Source organism: Mycteria americana, chromosome 20, assembly GCF_035582795.1.
Source record: "Mycteria americana isolate JAX WOST 10 ecotype Jacksonville Zoo and Gardens chromosome 20, USCA_MyAme_1.0, whole genome shotgun sequence".
In the NCBI taxonomy this organism is placed as follows: Eukaryota; Metazoa; Chordata; class Aves; order Ciconiiformes; family Ciconiidae; genus Mycteria; species Mycteria americana.
The window spans coordinates 4,460,691-4,480,467 of NC_134384.1; the positions used below are offsets into that span (position 1 = coordinate 4,460,691).

At 59.6% G+C, this 19,777-nt stretch overlaps 1 protein-coding gene across 1 annotated transcript in view; it reads left to right on the plus strand.

Moving 5' to 3' along the window:
* ITPR3 (inositol 1,4,5-trisphosphate receptor type 3) overlaps positions 1 to 19,777 on the plus strand; it is a 43,180-nt gene that overhangs the window by 14,448 nt on the left and 8,955 nt on the right. Inside the window, exons 4-45 of the mRNA XM_075521751.1 lie at positions 1,309 to 1,395; positions 1,580 to 1,738; positions 1,871 to 1,969; positions 2,105 to 2,188; positions 3,146 to 3,292; positions 3,679 to 3,774; positions 4,986 to 5,036; positions 5,629 to 5,771; positions 5,935 to 6,034; positions 6,322 to 6,482; positions 7,190 to 7,331; positions 7,575 to 7,736; positions 7,881 to 8,053; positions 8,182 to 8,301; positions 8,464 to 8,646; positions 8,731 to 8,982; positions 9,265 to 9,409; positions 9,576 to 9,723; positions 10,034 to 10,230; positions 10,387 to 10,516; positions 10,760 to 10,817; positions 11,023 to 11,188; positions 11,354 to 11,518; positions 11,733 to 11,801; positions 12,263 to 12,388; positions 12,563 to 12,685; positions 12,872 to 13,072; positions 13,442 to 13,693; positions 13,787 to 13,912; positions 14,215 to 14,340; positions 14,460 to 14,580; positions 15,332 to 15,516; positions 15,645 to 15,793; positions 15,974 to 16,082; positions 16,254 to 16,344; positions 16,586 to 16,755; positions 17,442 to 17,616; positions 17,699 to 17,883; positions 18,253 to 18,453; positions 18,882 to 18,992; positions 19,294 to 19,389; positions 19,662 to 19,763. Coding sequence (XP_075377866.1) covers positions 1,309 to 1,395; positions 1,580 to 1,738; positions 1,871 to 1,969; positions 2,105 to 2,188; positions 3,146 to 3,292; positions 3,679 to 3,774; positions 4,986 to 5,036; positions 5,629 to 5,771; positions 5,935 to 6,034; positions 6,322 to 6,482; positions 7,190 to 7,331; positions 7,575 to 7,736; positions 7,881 to 8,053; positions 8,182 to 8,301; positions 8,464 to 8,646; positions 8,731 to 8,982; positions 9,265 to 9,409; positions 9,576 to 9,723; positions 10,034 to 10,230; positions 10,387 to 10,516; positions 10,760 to 10,817; positions 11,023 to 11,188; positions 11,354 to 11,518; positions 11,733 to 11,801; positions 12,263 to 12,388; positions 12,563 to 12,685; positions 12,872 to 13,072; positions 13,442 to 13,693; positions 13,787 to 13,912; positions 14,215 to 14,340; positions 14,460 to 14,580; positions 15,332 to 15,516; positions 15,645 to 15,793; positions 15,974 to 16,082; positions 16,254 to 16,344; positions 16,586 to 16,755; positions 17,442 to 17,616; positions 17,699 to 17,883; positions 18,253 to 18,453; positions 18,882 to 18,992; positions 19,294 to 19,389; positions 19,662 to 19,763 — 5,886 coding nt within the window. The remainder of the gene's footprint in view (positions 1 to 1,308; positions 1,396 to 1,579; positions 1,739 to 1,870; positions 1,970 to 2,104; positions 2,189 to 3,145; positions 3,293 to 3,678; positions 3,775 to 4,985; positions 5,037 to 5,628; positions 5,772 to 5,934; positions 6,035 to 6,321; positions 6,483 to 7,189; positions 7,332 to 7,574; positions 7,737 to 7,880; positions 8,054 to 8,181; positions 8,302 to 8,463; positions 8,647 to 8,730; positions 8,983 to 9,264; positions 9,410 to 9,575; positions 9,724 to 10,033; positions 10,231 to 10,386; positions 10,517 to 10,759; positions 10,818 to 11,022; positions 11,189 to 11,353; positions 11,519 to 11,732; positions 11,802 to 12,262; positions 12,389 to 12,562; positions 12,686 to 12,871; positions 13,073 to 13,441; positions 13,694 to 13,786; positions 13,913 to 14,214; positions 14,341 to 14,459; positions 14,581 to 15,331; positions 15,517 to 15,644; positions 15,794 to 15,973; positions 16,083 to 16,253; positions 16,345 to 16,585; positions 16,756 to 17,441; positions 17,617 to 17,698; positions 17,884 to 18,252; positions 18,454 to 18,881; positions 18,993 to 19,293; positions 19,390 to 19,661; positions 19,764 to 19,777) is intronic.

Sequence of the window (19,777 nt, forward strand, 5' to 3'; positions counted from 1 at the left end):
CATCCAAGGGACACGCTGGGAACACCAGCCCCTGTGGTCTTGTGTGCTCGAGGCAGGCGGTTCCCATTCCCGGCCCCACTGGCTTTCGGCAAGGGAGGAGCTCAGATCTGGACGCAGATCTAGGACACACCGTGGTGCCAGATCTCTCGCCGGAGCCGTGTTGCTCCATGGGGTTGTTAAACTCCCAGCTCCGCATCAGTGCGGGATTTCTTGGCAGCAGGTTTGTTTTCCTGATGGCAGCGGCCACCGCCACGGGGCTCGCATCCCGCGGGTGGCACCCATGGGGATGGAGAGTTAGCTGAAGTGGTGGCAACATTCAAAAGAGCAAAGGGTTGGTACTGCCACGATGCACGCCAGGCGCGTTCGAAGCCCTGGCATCGCTTGCTCGGGCACTCACAGCCCACCTGCCCCCATCTTCCCGCAGGGCGCGGAGCGGCGATTCCAGCTGTGTTTCCCAGTTACTTCTGCTCTCAAGTGAAGGGGGGCAAAAGCAGGATGGGAAAGGGTAGATGCTTTCCCAGCTCCATCCCTCGCTGCAGTTTCCCATCGCGGCTGCAGGGGAGCGCCGGGTTGGTGCTGCCCGGGCTGTGCCCAGGCTGGCGCTGGGGCCGTCGGCGCACCCTTGCCATTCCCAGACAGATCCACTGTGGGAGCAAGTCCCTGCCTTGCTCCACGTACGTCGACATCACTCCTCCGCCTGCCAGAGCCACCACGCGGAAAATGTCTGTGGTTTTGGAGAGAGGGGCTGCAAGCAGTGCTGAGCAATCCGCTCTTGGGGCATCTTGGCTGGCAGGGACGCATCCTGCTGCATCCACTGCAGCAGGTCTGGACCTGCAGCCGTCTCCAGGCACGGCACCGCCGGCACGGTGCCTTTTGCTCTTCGGTCCCAGTGCTGCCGGGAGCCCCCGGTCCCCACGGTTGCTGCAGCGGAGCTCGGATGGGTGCATTGCTCCAGCCTGGCCCGTGCACAGTCCCCCTTTTGGTGCTGCCCCATAAGACCTGCTGGGGTTTTGGGGGAATCTCGGTGCCTTTTTGTCCCTGTCTTAATTTTTAAGTCCTTGCTTTAAAGCTTGTATGGACTTCATACAGCTGCTCAGGGCCACGCCAGGGTCCCGGGCTGAGCTCTCGGATGCTGAGGACCGTATTATAGCTCTGGACCGTGTTGTCTGGGCGACAGAGGGATGCTGAGCTGTATCCCAGCCTGTCCCCTCCTCCCCATAGCTGAGGGTGCAGATGGCCCCTCTGGGGCTTGCTCCAGGGGGTGAGGAGGGGGCTATTACACTCAGCTCTTCTCCTTTTGGCGTTCAGCATGCAGCCCAGATGGAGCAGAAGCAGAACGAGACGGAGAACAAGAAAGTGCATGGCGACGTGGTGAAATACGGCAGCGTCATACAGGTACGGGCGCTCGCTCTCCCCTCTGCGTGCGGCCGGTGGGTTTTGGGGGGAGAGGCACAGATCCAGCGCGTGCGAGTCAGGCACTGCTGGGAAGGGGCTCGCGGGATCGCTCCTGGGTATGACCAGCCCTGGGGACCCTGGGGGGCTGTACCACCGCAGCTCACCCTGGCGTTCGCCTTTCCAGCTCCTCCACATGAAGAGCAACAAGTACCTGACGGTGAACAAGCGGCTGCCGGCCCTGCTCGAGAAAAACGCCATGAGGGTGACGCTGGATGCCACTGGCAACGAGGGATCCTGGCTCTTCATCCAGCCCTTCTGGAAGCTGAGGAGCAATGGAGATAACGTGAGCGTGGGGCCAAAAAATCCCTAAATGAAGCTGTGCAGAAAGCACCGTGCGTGCCGCCTGCCAGGGCTCGCCTCCCTGCCAGGCGCCCAGTCTCATCCTCGCTCCCTCCTTTCCCATTTTGCTCCCCAGGTAGTCGTGGGAGACAAAGTCATCCTGAACCCCGTCAACGCCGGGCAGCCACTGCACGCCAGCAACTATGAGCTTGCTGACAACGCCGGCTGCAAGGAGGTACGGGGAGGCTGGGCTGCCTGTGCAGGGCCTGGCTTTTAGGGCGTGCCTGTTTGTTTTTTTTTTTTCTTTTTCTCTTTTTCTTTCTTTTTTTCCTTATGCCAGGGATCGTGACCTCACTCTCTTGCTCCTTAGGTGAACTCGGTCAATTGTAACACCAGCTGGAAAATCAACCTTTTCATGCAGTTCCGCGACCACATGGAGGAAGTGCTGAAAGGGGTAAGGAAGGAGGTTTGGCTGCCGCCGGCTGCCTGTGACATGGTGGGCTCTGGGGACCCGGCTCCGGTCCCCTGCAGGGGCAGGACGTGTGAACAGACGTTTGGCTGTGTGACAAGGGCAGAGGAAAGAGATCCTGCCTTGAGGACCTTAATTTCTAGGAGAATTCATCACTTGGAGAACTGAACAGCAAGCTAGAGTTGGATATTTTAGTATCTCCTGGCAGCAGGTACCCAGGGGGGCATGAAATTACCCTCCGCCTTATTGTATTACTGGCTCTCGAGGACAATACGAGGCACGCATAGTGCCAGCAGTGGCTTCTAGCTGCGAGGACAATTTTTGGCTGTTTAGCCGTGCAGCAGGGCTGGCTGTTGCCTGGGAAAGGAACTTTCCCTGCGGAGCTATTGTTCGGGGCTGAGGTCCTCCAGGAAGCAGCTGGATGGATATTGATTGTTATGATCTTACAGACCCTCGTCCCCAGGCGCCATGCTTATCCCCGGCTTCCCGCATCCACTGCATCCTCCTCCCCGGGGCGTTAATGCCTTAAACACGTTGGTGAGCGGAGCCTCTGCCTGCTCCAGGGGTGTAAAATAGTGAGTTTGTACCCATTTTACAGCCCGGAGAGGGGAAGCAGAGAGAATTGACTCGCATGAGTAAATGGAGCGATGGCATTGCGGAGCGCAGGGTGCCCCGTGCCCATGCAAGGTGCCCTTCCCCGGGCTTAGAGGAGCATTTGTGCTGCCAGAGGCAGGGTTTAGCACAGGTAGGTAGGACTGGAAAAGCTGACGGTGCCCTGCGGTGCCCAGGTCGTGCCGAGCCACGGCTGGGAGCTGTGCTCTGCTCTGGACCACGCACAGGGGGGATCCCATCCCCTTGCAGGGTGGGGGGGTCACAGGAGGAGCTACGTCGGTTCGTAGGAGAGCCACAGCCCTGGGTCTCACCACTGTGTCCTGGCGGCAGGGGGACGTGGTGAGGCTCTTCCATGCCGAGCAGGAGAAGTTTCTTACCTGCGATGAGTACAAAGGCAAGCTGCACGTCTTCCTCCGCACCACCCTGAGGCAGTCGGCCACCTCGGCCACCAGCTCCAACGCCCTGTGGGAGGTGGAGGTGAGCGGGGAGGGGACGGAGCGTGTGTCCGTGTGCTTTGGGGGTACCTCCATGGGTTGCTGCACTTTCACCGGGGGCGGGTGCTAGAAGCAGTGGTTATTTCTATACATTTCCACCTCTGGTAGCCTGACTGCCCTGGTGAAAGCCAGCGCAAGGCTCGAGCTCCATGAGAGCACTGGGAACGGCGGCTGCTGGTGGATGGGCGCCAGTGTCTGTCCGAGCGCTGCGCCCCGAGTATATTTGCTCGCGGCTGCCTTTGAGATAGGACGGGGCTCTTATCACCAGCGTGTTTGCCCGGGGTCAGCGGAGGCTCGGAGGCAGGAACGGCATCCTGGTTCCCCGCAGCCCCGTGCACCACCGGCTGAGCTCACCTCTGCTTCTCCCAGGTGGTCCACCACGACCCGTGCCGAGGGGGAGCCGGGCACTGGAACGGCTTGTACCGCTTCAAGCACCTCGCCACGGGCAACTACCTGGCAGCGGAGGTAAGGGGGCGAGCAGAGGGATGCAGAGACCTGCCCTGCCCTGCCATCGAGAGGCTGGTACCATCCCTTGCCAAGGCAGTGCCCGGCTGCCCTTAAACACAGCGGCGATGCCCAGGATGCTCCACGCTCCACTTTGCTTTCGGAGCCGTCCTGCCCTGGGCCTCCGCGGCTCCTCCTTGCTCACAGGAGGCATCGGCACCGGGGCTGTGAGCATCGTCGTCGTTTGCCCGTTTGCAGGGCTGGGCTTTTCCCCCTGAAATCCCCCACCCCATGGTGCAGGGGTTCACTTGCCAAAATTGCTGTTCCTGGCTCCCTCCTCTTCTGGCCTGGGGAGGGCAGGAGGGGGTGGCCGGGGTTTTCCTCTATTTGCTCGCTCCGGGCCAAGTGACTGTACCGGCACAACCTCCTGGTAGGACGGAAGTGAGAGATAATTCATTTGCCCATCCTCATCCTCTGGTCCGCAGCAGCCTCCAGGGCTGTCCTTGCCTGGGGAGGGTGTGGGCAAAACGTGGGCCTGGAAACATCATTTGCCAAATTTTTTTTCCTCCCATTTAAGGCCAGCTCAAGGCCTCCTGATAGAGGCACAAAGAGGTTTCTGCATTTAGATAATGTGGTTTATATGACACAAATGAGCTGCCAGGACCAAGGGAAAGACAGTGTTACACCTTGCTGCCAGGGCAGCAGGGATGCACCGGGGGGGATCTTGGTGCACCACGTGCCAAAGGTGCTCCCTAGCTGGAGAAGACAACCAAAAGCAGTGCCCAGGGCCCCTTCCACCACTGGCAGGATGGAAAATAGCAAATACTGGGGCTCCGAAATGGCTGCTTTAAACCAAAAGACACTCAGGTGACATCTTCTGCAGAGGAAAGAAGATCACAGAATGATCCCCATCCCAGGCTGGTGCTGCCCGGCTTGTGTTGCTCACTGAGACCTCAGCGTGGGGCCTCGAGGGATTTACAGCAAGAGCTCGTCTTGCTGCAACGCAGAGCCCTGGGTCTGCTTGCCAGGGCTCACCCCGTCCCGCTCCTCGGGGACGGAGCGCTGTGCGCTGGGTACGGGTCACGTCCTCCAGCCCCATCTGGGCAGGTTTCTTCTCTCTGCGATGTGATCGAGGAAGGCAGGAATAGAGATAACACCCCGTGCTCAGGGGTTTGGAGGGACTGAGTGGGAGGACTGATAGCTGTCTTTCATCTCCCTCTTTAACTTTTCAGGAAAACCCAAGTTATAAAGGAGACGTGGCTGAGCCCAAAGCAGCGCCCACGGTGAGCTGTGTGCAGCCTTGCTAGCAGAAATGCTGCTGCTGCTGCCTGAAATCACGCCGTCTCTTAGATTCTGCCTGAAAGCAGGGAAATGCCCTGAAACAGAGCCCGCTGTGGGGACAGTGCCTGCGCCACGCCACCGGGTCCCACTTGGTGCCGAGGCTGCGGCCAGAGGCTGTCCCGCTGCCCAGCAGAGCGTCCCCGCGCCCCGCACTGTAGAGTAGCATCCCTGTGTCCTGCTTGCGAGAGGACCCTGCCGAAATCTGTTGGAGGGGTCCCGGTGCATGTTGGATCCCCAGGCCACGAGGAATTGCTGGTAGAAGAGAGATTTGGACTTTCAGGGGTTTTTTTCTCTTGGCTGTCGGTGAGGTTTGGAGAAGGGGTGGCCTCGTAGCTCAGGTGCATCACGCCGTGCTTGTGCTCTTGCAGCCCCTCGTGCGTCTCCGCGCTGCGAGGCTCAGCCCGGCATCCGAGCAAAAGCTTCTGCTCTGAGCGTAGCCGCTGCGCGTCTCCTCCGGTGCCGTGTGCGCAGGGAGGCTGGGCTCGGTGGGGCAGCTGCCCCGCGCCAGGCTCAAAACCGCTTTCCCCGGTGCAGGGGGGCAGCGGCCGTGCCAGCCGCAGGAACACGGGGGAGAAGATCAAATACCGGCTGGTGGCTGTGCCCCACGGCAATGACATCGCCTCCCTCTTCGAGCTGGACCCTACCACGCTGCAGAAGACGGACTCCTTTGTCCCGCGGTACGTGAGCACGCGTTGCCGTGGAGGGATTGAAATAAAGAAGGGAGGCTTAATCGCGTGGTGTGAAGTTTTGGCGAGTCTGTTCTTGGGGGGGGGTGGGGGGAAGTGGTGGGTGCTGGTGTGTCCGCGTGGGGATCGCTCACCAGGACGCTGCCATTTGCAGGAACTCCTACGTGAGGCTGCGTCACCTCTGCACCAACACCTGGATCCAGAGCACCAACGTGCCCATTGACATCGATGAGGAGAGGCCCATTCGCCTCATGGTACGGCCTTGCTCCCTCCTCCCGTGCGTGGATTTATCACCCGTGCCCCAATGGCCCTTAGCACGCTCCTGAGCGCCCGGGCTTTACCCAGGGACTGAAATACCCTGATGATCCAAGTGGGTGGCTGGACACCAGCCTAGAGCCCATCCCAGTAACCTAGAGCCCACCCCAACCCTTCTGATGGGGACAAACTGGGTCACTGACTTCAGCCGGGGTGGGTGGTGGATGGTGGGGACAAGCTCGGCATCGCCCTGTCTGTGTGATGCTGCTTCCCCGTTGCTTCCCAGCTGGGCACGTGCCCCACCAAAGAAGACAAAGAAGCTTTCGCCATCGTCTCCGTGCCCGTGTCTGAGATCCGAGACCTGGACTTTGCTAACGATGCCAGCTCAATGCTGGCCAGCGTGGTGGAGAAGATGAACGAAGGTTTTCTCAGCCAGAATGACCGGAGGTAAAAAGTCATTTCCCTGGGGAGATGGGGCCGTGCTGGGCTCCTCCAAGGGCTCTCCAGCATCGCTGCAGGATGGGGCCCCTGCCTGGGTCTTGGTGCCAGCACTGTCTTGCTTTCCTGCCCACAACCCAAATCCACGCCTGCTTCTCCCAGGAGTCTGGCGAGGAAACCAGATAACGCCGCAGCCCCGCTCCGGCCCCTCCTTTGCTGCTAAAAAAATATCCGAGGGGCTGAGAGATGGCCCCACGATAGGGGCAGCCGGGTTAGTCACGGTATTATTTTTAGGTGGGTGGGTTCTTGGTGCTTCCTGAGCAAACACAGATCCCCCGTGGGACAGAGCGAGCCGCTTCCGCCCTGCCAGCCTGCCCCGCGCGGGTCCCGCAAAGGTGACTAAGGGGGCAGAGGCGTTAAATGCAAAATCCCTGGCATGAATCACGAGCAAAGGCCCCTGGCATTTACCCTGGCACATATAGTTTCCTTAGGAACCATAGGGGCTGTAAAACCTCTTGCTTCAGGGCAGCCGTTAAGCTCTAGCAGGAAGGGGAGGATTGGCCAGCAGCTTCCCTGGCAGTCTTCTGAGCCCTGAACGTGGGCTCCTTGGTCCTCCAAAATGTGCCGGCAACATTGCAGGGACCCGAGTCTGGGTGAGCTGCGTGGGGTGGGTGAGCAGCCCCCCCCCAGCCCATTTGCACCATGCTCCTTTGCAGGTTCGTGATCCAGCTGCTGGAGGACTTGGTGTTTTTCGTCAGTGACGTCCCCAACAATGGCCAGAATGTGCTGGACATAGTGGTGACCAAGCCCAACCGGGAGCGGCAGAAGCTGATGCGGGAGCAGAACATCTTGAAGCAGGTGAGTGGCCCCGGGACGCTGTATCCGAGCAAGGCTGAGGTCCTGCAGAGATGTCCTGCTCTGCCCAGGGCCGTGCTGGAGGCCAGGGATCTGGAAAACCCCATGGAGGAGGTGTAGCTGGTCTCCAGCCCATGCCCCAGCGGTGCACCAAGCCCTCCTGGCAAGCACGGCTGATGTCGAGCCATGCGTGGTGGGGGTGATGTGGAGGGGGACACAGCGCTTACCATCTTTGCTTTTGGGCAGATCTTTGGGATCCTGAAAGCCCCCTTCAAGGACAAGGGTGGGGAAGGGCCCCTGGTGCGGCTGGAAGAGCTGTCGGACCAGAAGAACGCTCCCTACCAGTACATGTTTCGGCTGTGCTACCGCGTGCTCCGGCACTCCCAGGAGGACTATCGCAAGAACCAGGTGCGTGGGGGGGTGATGGGGGACCCCCCTCCCGCCACGTGTTGCAAAGCCCTGGGGGGCTGCCGAGGTCTCGGTGGGGCGGGGGGGCATTGCCAGATTCCAACGCCCAGCCCCGTGCGCTCACCGCCTCTCTGCCCGCTCCAGGAGCACATTGCCAAGCAGTTTGGCATGATGCAGTCCCAGATCGGCTACGACATCCTCGCCGAGGACACCATCACGGCCTTGCTGCACAACAACCGCAAGCTGCTGGAGAAGCACATCACGAAGACGGAGGTGGAGACCTTCGTCAGCCTGGTGCGCAAGAACCGCGAGCCACGGTGCGTGTCTGGAAAGGCCCCGTCCCAAAGGGCTTTGTGCTGCATGATGGGTGGGATGTGCCTCGACCAGAGGTGTGGAGAGACCCCCGTGGACCCCCCTTTCACAGCGAGCTCTCTCTGCTCTGTAGGTTTTTGGACTACCTCTCGGACCTGTGCGTGTCCAACCACATTGCCATCCCCGTCACCCAGGAGCTGATCTGCAAGTGCGTGCTGGACCCAAAGAACAGTGACATCCTCATCAAAACAGAGTGAGTAGCCAAGGGGAGAGGTTTTCCATGATGAGGGTTTGGTGCCTGGTCCTGCCTTCCACCAGCTCCCACGGTGCCCTGGTAAAAGCCCCGTCACCCCTCGAGGTGCAGCCGCTCCCCGTCCATGGGAGCATCTCCAGTTTTACCCCTTTTCTGCCCTAGGCTGAGGCCAGTGAAGGAGATGTCCCAGACCCACGAGTACCTGAGCATCGAGTACTCGGAGGAGGAGGTCTGGCTCACCTGGACGGACAAGAACAACGACCACCACGAGAAAAGCATCCGCCAGCTGGCACAGGAGGCCCGGGCTGGCAATGCCCATGACGAGAACGTCCTCAGCTACTACAGGTGATGGTCTCACGGCATCTTCTCCCCAGGTGAGGATGTAAGGGTTGCACATACTCACTCCCTCTACCCCTCGTCCCTGGGCAGGTACCAGCTGAAGCTCTTTGCCCGCATGTGCCTGGATCGCCAGTACTTGGCCATCAAGGAGATCTCCCAGCAGCTTGGTGTGGACCTGATCTTCCTCTGCATGGCAGATGAGATGCTGCCCTTCGATCTCCGGGCATCCTTCTGCCACCTCATGTTACACGTGCATGTGGACAGGGACCCCCAGGAGCTGGTGATGCCCGTGAAGTTTGCACGGCTCTGGACTGAGATCCCCACGGCCATCACGATCAAAGAGTGAGACACGTTGGGCCTCGCAGCGGCTTTGAGGGACAGGGCAGGAGGTGGGATGGCAGATGCCATCCCGTGTAGGGACTGGCTTGGCTTTAGCAGGGACTGGGAGGGGGGCATTTGTGGAGTGAATTTGGCAGGTCTCAGCCTTCAGAAGGAAGCGGTCTCCATCACTCATGAGCATTACTTCTGGCCGTGATGGCTCAGCAGCTGCCTGGACAGTGTTCCTTCCAGGCTGGGTGCAAGGAGACTCGCCATTCAGCTCACCCCCACCATCTCCCTTTGCAGCTATGACTCCAACCTCAATGTCTCACGTGATGACAAGAAGAACAAGTTTGCGAGCACCATGGAGTTCGTGGAGGACTACCTCAACAACGTGGTGAGCGAGGCAGTGCCCTTTGCCAATGAGGAGAAGAACAAGCTCACCTTCGAGGTGCGAGACCTGCCGATGTCACTGGCATGGTGCAGGATGCAGCACAGTTTGGCTGCAACTGCCTCTGCAACGAGGGTGGCCATGCTGGCATCCCTCTCCCCAAGGTCTGTTTATCCTGCTCAACCCCGAGCATGGCAAGGTCTGGAGTTGCTTTGTCCTTCCCCAGGTCGTCAGCCTTGCCCACAACCTCATCTACTTCGGCTTCTACAGCTTCAGTGAGCTGCTACGCCTGACGCGGACACTGCTTGGCATCATTGACTGTGTCCAAAACCCCCAGCTGATGATGCAGGCAGTCTACAACGACGAGGTGACGGGTGAGTCCCTGCTCCATAACCAGGCACGGTCCTGCAGGAAGGTGTTTTCCATGGTCTGCCCAGTGCTTTCCAGTTTTAGCTGCAAGAAAACAAGCCACTGGTTTGCTGACATGGAACCTTTGGCTGGGTCTGCACTGGGAGACAGGAGGTGTTGAGCCCTTGGCCACGCCAGAGAAATGGCCAGTCCCTCCTACTTGTTCTCTGACTAATATGTACAGCGTTTTGCAGTCTAAGTGGGTCCTTGCGTTGGGTCCTCTGCCACCTCCCTTTCCATCTGCATTAACTCTGCCCACTGTGGCTGCCTCTGTAGGGAAGAACGTGCGGAGGTCGATCCAGGGCGTTGGACAGATGATGTCCACCATGGTGCTGAGCAGGAAACAGTCCATCTTCAGCCCTCCAAGCCTCAGTGCTGGGTCTGCCCCAGAGCAAGTGGACAGAGGGAGGAGCATTGAGAACGAGAACATTGTGGTGATGGAGACCAAGCTGAAGATCCTGGAGATCTTGCAGGTTGGAGCTGGTGGGGAGGGAGAAGCATTGTGGAGCTGTGGGTGGGACCCACGGGATGGGGTGGTGAGGGGAAGACATGGGTTTCTGATGCGAAGAGACAGCTGGCATGGAGAGGGCACTCACTTTTGCTTTCTTCTTCTTCTTCACTGATGCTAGTTCATCCTGAACGTGCGGCTGGACTACAGGATTTCCTACCTGCTTTCCGTCTTCAAGAAGGAGTTTGTGGAAGTCTACCCCATGCAGGACAGTGCGGCTGACGGAACGGCTCCAGCCTTTGACTCCACAAGTAACTCTTCCACTTTGCTCCTGGTACAGCTTCAACTCCGCAAACCCCACAGGCTGGGGACACACGGGCAACGGAGGTGACAGCTCCAGCAGCTCTCCACCCGCCGCTGCTGCTGGCAGGGAGCATGGGGGGGACTGGAGTTTGTGCAGGGGCCAAGGAGCTGGGTTGGTTCCTGCGGGTTTCTGCCAATGCACAGGGATCACGTTGGCCGCCCCGTTCATCTCCCTTTTCCTCTCCCTTCAGCTGCAGCCATGAACCTGGACCGGATCGGCGAGCACGCGGAAGCCATGTTCGGTGTGGGGTGAGTCCCTGCCCCCTCCGGTGCATAGTTAGCCTGGCCGTAGGGCTCTTCCTCTCCTGTCCATACCGCCAAGGCTGAAAGCTGCAGGTGATGAGGAAGATGAGGCTCTAAAGGCTAATGCAGCTGTCCCCATCAGCCCTGAGGGGTGACTGAGTGCACGCGTCCCCGTGGGTGCTAACACCAAGCGTTTTTGTCCTGGCTTCAGGAAGACGAGCAGCATGTTAGAGGTGGATGACGAGGGAGGGAGGATGTTTCTGCGGGTGCTGATCCACCTGACGATGCACGACTACCCACCGCTCATCTCCGGCTCCCTGCAGCTCCTCTTCAAGCACTTCAGCCAGAGGCAGGAGGTCTTGCACACCTTCAAACAGGTAACCCTGGTGGGACGCTGCTCTGGAAAACTTCTGAGCCCACGCTTGGCTGCGGGTGCAGGACGTGGGATGGGTCCCGGCCCCTTTCCTTGGGAGGGAGGTCTGAAAGAGGAGGGGAATGGGGTTCGTGCTCCAAACTGGAAACCCCTGGGAATGTCGCTGCAGGTTCAGCTCCTGATCTCAGCCCAGGATGTGGAGAACTACAAGGTGATCAAGTCAGAGCTGGACAAACTCCGCACTATGGTGGAGAAGTCAGAGCTCTGGGTGGACAAGAAGGGCAGCAGCAAAGGGGACAGCACGGTGGAGGGGAACAAGAAGGAGAAGAAAGAGGTGAGAGCCCTGAGCAAGAGCCTGGGAACTGGGGCAGGAGAGGAGCGGGAGGCAGAGGCGCAGCTCGCTTCAGTCCAACGCCTAAAGCCTCTCCATGGGCCGTGCGCCCCTCTCCCTGGAAGAAGGGGGTCAGGGAGGGTCCTGCGGGCTGTCGTTCTGCCCCAGGCTTTGGAGAGGTGCAGTGGGACCCTGGTGCTGTTTCTCTCCCTTGCAGCACGCTGCTGACGAAGAGGTCATTGCTCCAGGAGAGAAGAGCAGCGAGAACTATCAGATAGTCAAGGGGGTAAGTGAGACCGAATCCTGTCCCCAGGGCTGTTCCTGGAGGCAGGGCCAGTGATGTCTGCCTGGCCTGGGCTGGCACGGGTGCACCAGCAAGAAGGGAAAGGGTGAAACCATGGGGGGGATTTCCAAGCTCTCCTGTGGTTCAGTAGAAACGAGTCCAAGCCAGAGCTTGTTCCTGCGAGCTCGGCGCAAGGAGGAGCCCTGTTACGTCCCCAGGGCTCGCGAGTGAGCCTTGCACTGGGGGGACTGGAGGGGAGAGGCTCGGTGACGGGTACGAGGGCTCTCTCTGCGTGGCACTGCAAGGAGGATTTCTGAGGGGGGAGCCAAGATTTGCGAGCGATGCAGGGAGCACCCGGGTTTATGGAGGGCACATCTGGATTGCAGGCAAGCCCCCAGTGCTGGTGGCCATCCTGATGGTCTCCCAGGCTCAATTCCCCTCTGCCATGGTCCTTCTCTCCCCAGATCCTGGAGCGGCTGAATAAGATGTGCGGGGTCGGAGAGCAAGTGCGCAAGAAGCAGCAGCGCCTTCTGAAGAACATGGATGCCCACAAAGTGATGCTGGATCTGCTGCAGATCCCTTACGAGAAGGTGGGTGGGCAGAAGTTGGCTGGTCCTGAAGTGCCCAGGGCAAGGGGTGGGGGATGCGGGGATGCCCCTGCATGGCTGGGTCCCGCAGCTGAGCAGGGCAGGAGGGGCAGCAGCCTGCTGCTGCTCTCCATCCCTCACCAACTCTGGGGATTTCTCTTCTCTGCCCTTCCTCAGGGTGATGCCAAGATGATGGAGATCCTGAAATTCACCCACCAGTTCCTGCAGAAGTTTTGTGCTGGCAATCAGGAAAACCAGGCCCTGCTGCACAAACACCTCAACCTGTTCCTGACCCCGGGGGTAAGGAGAGGGGACCGAAGGGCGGTCGCAGGCAGCAGCACAGGGAGAGACTTCAGTATGGCTCCTGGGGCTGAGAGCAAGAGATCCAAAAGCCAGGAGGAGACCCTGGGCGAGGAAGGGTCAGGGCAGGAGGGGAGGCTGTTCCTCACGGCCCCACGGCCTCACTCTGCTCCCCTGGTCCCGCAGCTCCTGGAGGCAGAGACGATGCAGCACATCTTCCTCAACAACTACCAGCTCTGCTCGGAGATCAACGAGACGGTGCCGCAGCACTTCATCCACTGCGTGGCTACCCACGGCCGCCACGTGCAGTACCTCGACTTCCTGCACACCATCATCAAGGCCGAGGGCAAGTACGTCAAGAAGTGCCAGGACATGATCATGACCGAGGTGAGCACTCTCCCTACAGCCCGAGGGGCATGAGCATGGCGGGTAGCAGGGCATGGCCCCTGGGAGGTGTACGGTTGGCTTCGTCCTTGAGGAAGAGCCTCCCCAGACATATACTGGCTTCTCCCTGGAGTAGGAAACATCTCCAGGAGCTTAATGCAAGGTCCAAGAGCCAATAACCGTTTTGGAGTCCCACAAGCTGTGATTTTTGATTGCACTGCAAATGCCTGGCTTTTCCTGTAAATGCACGGCCCTTTCACCCTTCACCGGCTGCTGCCTCTCATCGCCCTGCTGCAGAGGACACCGTTTTCTGCCTTGCGAGGTTTCTGACCCTCCTTCTCCGGAGTGGTGACCACTGACCCTTCCCTGCAGCTCACCAACGCCGGGGACGATGTCGTGGTTTTCTACAATGACAAGGCTTCACTGGCCACCCTTCTGGAGATGATGACAGCGGCCAGGGATGGGGTGGAGGAGAACAGCCCGCTGATGTACCACATCTCCCTGGTGGACCTGCTGGCTGCCTGCGCCGAGGGCAAGAACGTCTACACAGAGATCAAGTGCACGTCCCTGCTGCCCTTGGAGGACGTGGTGCGGGTGGTGACACACGAGGATTGCATCACGGAGGTACGAGGTGCCCAGCGAGGAGGGGCCCAGTGCTTTGCACTTATTGCCTTCTCCTGACGGTGCCTGTGCCCCCCCTCCCTCCCTCCCCGGCAGGTGAAGATGGCCTACGTGAACTTTGTCAACCACTGCTACGTGGACACGGAGGTGGAGATGAAGGAGATCTACACCAGCAATCACATCTGGACTCTCTTCGAGAACTTCACCCTGGACATGGCCCGGGTGCGTGGGGAGGGTTGGGTGGGAGGGACACAGCAGCGATGGCTGCTGTATCGGATGGGCATGGGTTGGTGGCACTGAGAATCCCTCCAAGCCTGGGGCGTGGGCACCACGGGGACTTGGGTAGCTGCCACACCAGAGGCTGAGGAGCAGTCAGGGCTCTCTGGTGTAGACCCAGGAGCTGTGTCACCGGCCACATCCTTCAGCTCAGCAAGGTCCCAGCAGCGCTGTATGCCAGCAGCATCCAGCCAGGACACGTGTTCACCTTGCCCTGGTGCCATCAGCATCCTCCCTTCTCCTCACAGATGTGCAAGAAGCGAGAGAAACGCCTGCCAGACCCTACACTGGAGAAGTATGTGCTGACGGTGGTGCTGGACACCATCAACGCGTTCTTCAGCTCCCCCTTCTCTGAGAACAGCACCTCGCTGCAGGTAATAAGGTGCTGCATGGACATGCCACAGCTGGGGGAGGAAAGCAGCTCCTCAAGCCCTCCAAAACAAGGTCTGGACACACCTTGCACCGGTACATACCTGCCTGCTCTCTCTTTCAGACCCACCAGACCATCGTGGTGCAGCTTCTCCAGTCCACCATGAGGCTGCTGGAGTGCCCCTGGCTGCAGCAGCAGCACAAGAGCTCGGTGGAAGCCTGCATCCGCACGCTGGCCATGGTCGGTAAGGAGCCGTGCCAGAGCGATGCTCTGTTCCCCACCGACCAGGAGCACGCAGCCACCTTTGGCTGCCTCCGCTCCGGCGGCGAGCGAGAGCCATCGTCCCTACTGGGGGTCTTGGCAGGGCACCCCAGCGGCAGGCTGCCGGCCGGGAACGGGGAGGTTTGGCTCCGGGATGTGCTTTTTTTGAGCTACATCTCCAGGCGTGACCAGGGTAGCATGGGGATAACCGAAGCCCGGGCTTGCTTGGGAGATCCCTGGTGTGTCCCTGCTGGTGAAGGGCCTGGAAACAAAGCCAGCATTTATGGTGGTTTTCCCTCGACAGGACTTTGCCCTCAGCCTGCTTGTAGCTGCCTGACTTAGGACAAGGCTTGTTAGCACTGAGTCACCGCGTGGAAAGGATTGCTCGGTGGTTAGACACTGGGTGGGGATTTCCCTTTGTAATTTGAGGCAGGGTGCTTACAACGTCTCCACGCTCGGCTTTCCCAACCAAAAACTCGAGGTGGTGCCTCTTTCCATCCTACGTCGGGCTGGGGGGGCTGTGGGCAATGTTATGCTGCAGTGGGGAGGGATGGATGGAAATACTCCACCTCTCATGAGCCTAGAGGAGTTTACTCTTGTAGTTAACCCAAATCTTCTCTGCTGCAAATGAAGAGCTGGTGAAGGGGTGCCTGGCCCAAAGCAGTGTGGTAGGACCCAGCCGATGGGGTGGGCTGGGTCGTGGCTGTCCCCAACCCTGGCTCTGTCTCCTGCAGCCAAGAGCCGCTCCATCGCGCTGCCCATGGACCTGGACGCCCACGTCAGCTCCCTGCTCAACAGCAGCTCCACCAGCACCATTCAGAGGAACACGTCCAGCTACAAGACGGCCACGCGGACCTTCCCCCGCGTCTCCACTACCCCCAACCAGTGGGACTACAAGAATATCATAGAGAAGCTGCAGGTATGGGGCAGGGATGGCACGGAGCAGTGCATGATAGCAAGAAGGCGCTGGCATTGCAGGGGTCCCTCTCCCGTGCTCGTGTCTCCTAGGCATGCATTGGCCCTAAAGGTGTGTGCTGTGACTTGTAGGACATCATCAACGCTCTGGAGGATCGCTTGAAACCACTGGTGGAGGCTGAGCTGTCTGTCCTGGTGGATGTCCTCCACCGGCCAGAGCTGCTTTTCATGGAGGGGACGGAGGCGTTTCAGCGATGCGAGAGCGGAGGTTTCCTGTCCAAGTGAGAATGCTTTGCAATTGCCCAGGGATTGCTGGGAGTGCTGGGAAGGGCTGGTGACCTTCATCCTTTGTGGGTTGTGCATCCCGGTGTGTGCCTCCAGCCTGGAGGGATGGTGGGAACGGTTCCCTCGGGGACCCCCTTGTCCCTCTCGGCTGTGTGACGGTGGCTCTGCCGTGCCAGGCTGGTGCAGCACACCAAGGACCTCATGGAGACAGAGGAGAAGCTGTGCATCAAGGTGCTGAGAACGCTGCAGCAGATGCTGGTGAAGAGGAACAAGTACGGCGAGAGGGTGAGCACCACGGTCCCATGGCATGTCCTCAGCCCTGCTCCTTGTCCGTGCAGCCCCCGCTTCCCAGGCCGGCAGTGCCCTCCCCGCTGCAGCCCAAGGGTGCTCAGCCTCACTCTGCTCTAGTGCTGGCCCTGCCGTTGGGAGACTCATCATGTTTATTTGTCTTGGCAGGGCAACCTGCTGCGGAAAATGCTCCTGAACAATTACCTGCAGAACAAGAAGTCCAGTTCCAAAGGGGAAATGGTAGATGCTGCTGGGGGAGGTGAGTGCCCCTCTCCTGCACCTTCCCTGTCTCTGCGCTGCTCACACACACCTCGAATTCCCGGCTCCCGAGCCATATGATGGGATCAGGTCTGTAGCTGGTTGCCATGCCCCCACCGCCATGGGAGTAAAGGATTTGGGGAGCTCAAGGGATGGGACAGAGATGCCCCTGGCAGTGATTTAGCTGTGCTTGTTCTCCTGCACTACCACAGCATCGCATCTGTTCGCGTCCTCTCATGCAGGCCAAGACCAGGACTGGTCTGCTATTGCTGCTGTCCAGTGCCGGCTGGACCGAGAAGGGGCCACCAAGTTGGTGGCTGACCTCATCATGAACACCAAGAACGAGAAGATCTTTCAAGAGAGCATCCTGCTTGCCATCCGGCTGCTGGACGGAGGCAACACCGAGATCCAGGTGCTGAGCCCCGGCTGCGCGGTGGGCACCGGTCCCAGGGGGTTGGGCAGCCACGGTTTGATGTGTGCAGCGTAACCGTCCCAACACTGGGTGCGGGGCGGTCCTCAGTCCTGCGTTGGCCCCTGGGCAGCAGGCTTTGCCAAAATACTGTTTGGTTGCATGTGTTTGCTGGCCGTCCAGAGGAGGAACTGCAGAAATCTGTCTGGTTTTGAGTTTTCCAGCTCCGTGGCTGGATCAGGCTGGAGGGCTGGATGCGAAAGGGGCAGGTTGTTGCAGGCTGTTTCTGGAGTAATGCTGATGCCCTCTGCCGGGTATTGCTAAAATGGCTCAGGGCTGCAGCTCTTGGGTGATAACTCGTGGGTCGTCTTGCATCCTTTGTCACAGGGAAGCCAAAAAATTGTACATGCAAGAAACGGTAGGGTTCCAGGCCTGGATCTGCTGTAACTGCTGCTTGCTCTGTCCCTAACCCTGCTTAGGGTAAAGGAGAGCACAGTGGCAGGGGACGATCCAGACTTGTAAATCCAAGAGGACTGTGATGTCCAGGGCTGTTGCATGGAAATAAACCTGCTCACCACGTTATCTCAGACAAGGTCTTGAGTGCTGGAGGGCTACCAAATCAGCGAGGCAGGCAGGGAGAGTTTGGACCCCATGGTGCAGACTTGAACGACTGTCCTCCCTCCTCCCAGAAATCCTTTTACAATCTCATGACGAGCGACAAGAAGTCTGAGAAGTTCTTCAAAGTTCTGCACGACCGGATGAAGAAGGCACAGCAGGAGACCAAGTCTACGGTGTCTGTGAACATGAGTGACATTGGGAACAAGCCTCGTGAGGACAAAGACGAGCCTGACCCTGGCACCAAAGGTATGGGGCTGTGTCCCCGTGGTAGAGCCAACGTCTGTCTCGTTGGATAGCCCCATGCTAACGAGGTCGGATTGCCCTCTAGGGCGAGGAGACACCTTCCTGATGCCTGGCACCCCCTCCCGATACCCGATGGCCATAGGGTTTCGGAAGGGCCATGACACTGGGGAGCAGGGCCAGAACAACGAAATGGGGGTGACGGTCCTGATCATGGAGCCTATCCTCCGATTCCTGCAACTGCTCTGTGAGAACCACAACCGGGACCTGCAGGTTGGTTACGGGGCCTGCTAGGGTCTGGGGGTCAGGACAGAGGCCGTGGGACTGGGGTGTGGGAAGGCTGGGCTCTGCCCCAATTTGGTCCAAAAAGCCATTGCACCACCCACTCTGTGCCTCAGTTTCCCCATCTGCAAACGCACCATCCCTTATGGGTAACTTTTGGTGCTGTGGAAGGAGCCGTTCACGGCACGACTGTGTCCGTGGGACCGAGTGCTGCATTTGGAGGTCTGTACGTTACAGGGGTGGCTGGAGCCCAATTCTCCATCGAACTGCAGCTGGAGGGGGGGTGGGGAGGGGGATCAGGACTGCTCCCCCATCTGAGTGATGCTGCTCAGCCCCGTAACTGCAGGCTTTGCTCGGCAGAACTTCCTCCGGTGCCAGAACAACAAGACCAACTACAACCTGGTGTGCGAGACGCTGCAGTTCCTCGACATCATGTGCGGCAGCACCACGGGGGGGCTGGGGCTGCTGGGCCTCTACATCAACGAGTACAACGTGGCCCTCATCACCCAGACCCTGGAGACCCTGACCGAGTACTGCCAAGGACCCTGCCACGAGAACCAGGTCTGCGGGTAGCCCTGCAGGTCTGGGTCGTTCCCGGCGTGCCTGGGGCGTTTCACCGCCGATCGGGGATGCCCAAGGGAGGATTTGGGGGTGGTCCATGGGAAAGCAGCAGCGACAGGGCCAGCTTTTGGTTTCAGGGTGTGAACAGGAGCAGAACACGGGCAGCAGAGGATGCCAGGGTGCACAGGGATGCTGCACAGGTTATGAGCTACTGCTTGGCTAGATAATACGGTGATGCAAATAGGGGTTAAATAATCTAGTGGTGCAAATGGTGCCCTTTCCAGGGAGACGGGGGTTTGGGGCTCCTGGGGTAATCAGGCAGGGTCAGCGCTGTAGGCAGGCGCCGTTTCGGACCTGGGCTGTGTTGGAGGGTGAAGCTGGGAGGACCGGCAGCATCCCCGGGATAACGCGTTGCATTGCTCCCCCAGAGCTGCATCGTGACCCACGAGTCCAATGGTATCGACATCATCACAGCCCTCATCCTTAACGACATCAGCCCCCTCTGCAAGTACCGCATGGACCTGGTCCTGCAGCTGAAGGTAGGCAGAGCCTCGGGCTGGGACGGTGGGCACGCGTGTGTGCATCACTGCGTGGGCTTGCTGGCATGGCCCTGGGGGTGCTGGGGCGAGGTGGCCGCTGTAGCAGGGGCTGTGCGTGTGTCGGGTCCTGCAGCATGTGGGCGTGATGGGACGGGGTTGGTGCATCTCCGCTGTGTGAGGCTCAGATGCCTCTAGCACGGGGGGGTTACAGCCGACTGAGGCGCGGGGGGTTTCTGCCCACTCCGAAGCCCTGGGCAGCGGCAGGGCACGGCTCCCCTCAGCAATGGCTTCTCCTCGCCAGGACAATGCCTCCAAGCTCCTCTTGGCCCTCATGGAGAGCAGACACGACAGCGAAAACGCCGAGCGGATCCTCATCAGCCTCCGCCCGCAGGAACTGGTAAGGGCTGCCAGTGAAACACCCCAGCCTTGCCCCAGTGAGCCCCCAGCCCCCCCCCTGCCCATTGCCGGACCTCTTCTGCCTGTGGGTCCTGATGCAGTTTCTGGTTTGCAATCCAATGAGCATCTCGGCTGTTGCCGTAACACCGGTCACACACCGCCTTCTGCACAAGCACCCTTGCCCGATGGTATTCCCAGAGCCGTTCGTGGATGGAGGAGGAAAACAAGGCGAGGAGATGGGGAGAAGCTCACTGTCCCTCTGCTGCCTTCCAGGTCGACGTGATTAAGAAGGCCTATCTGCAGGAGGAGGAGTGTGAAAACGCTGAGGTTTCCCCCCGGGAAGTCGGCCACAACATTTATATACTGGCGCTGCAGGTACTGAGCTGTGA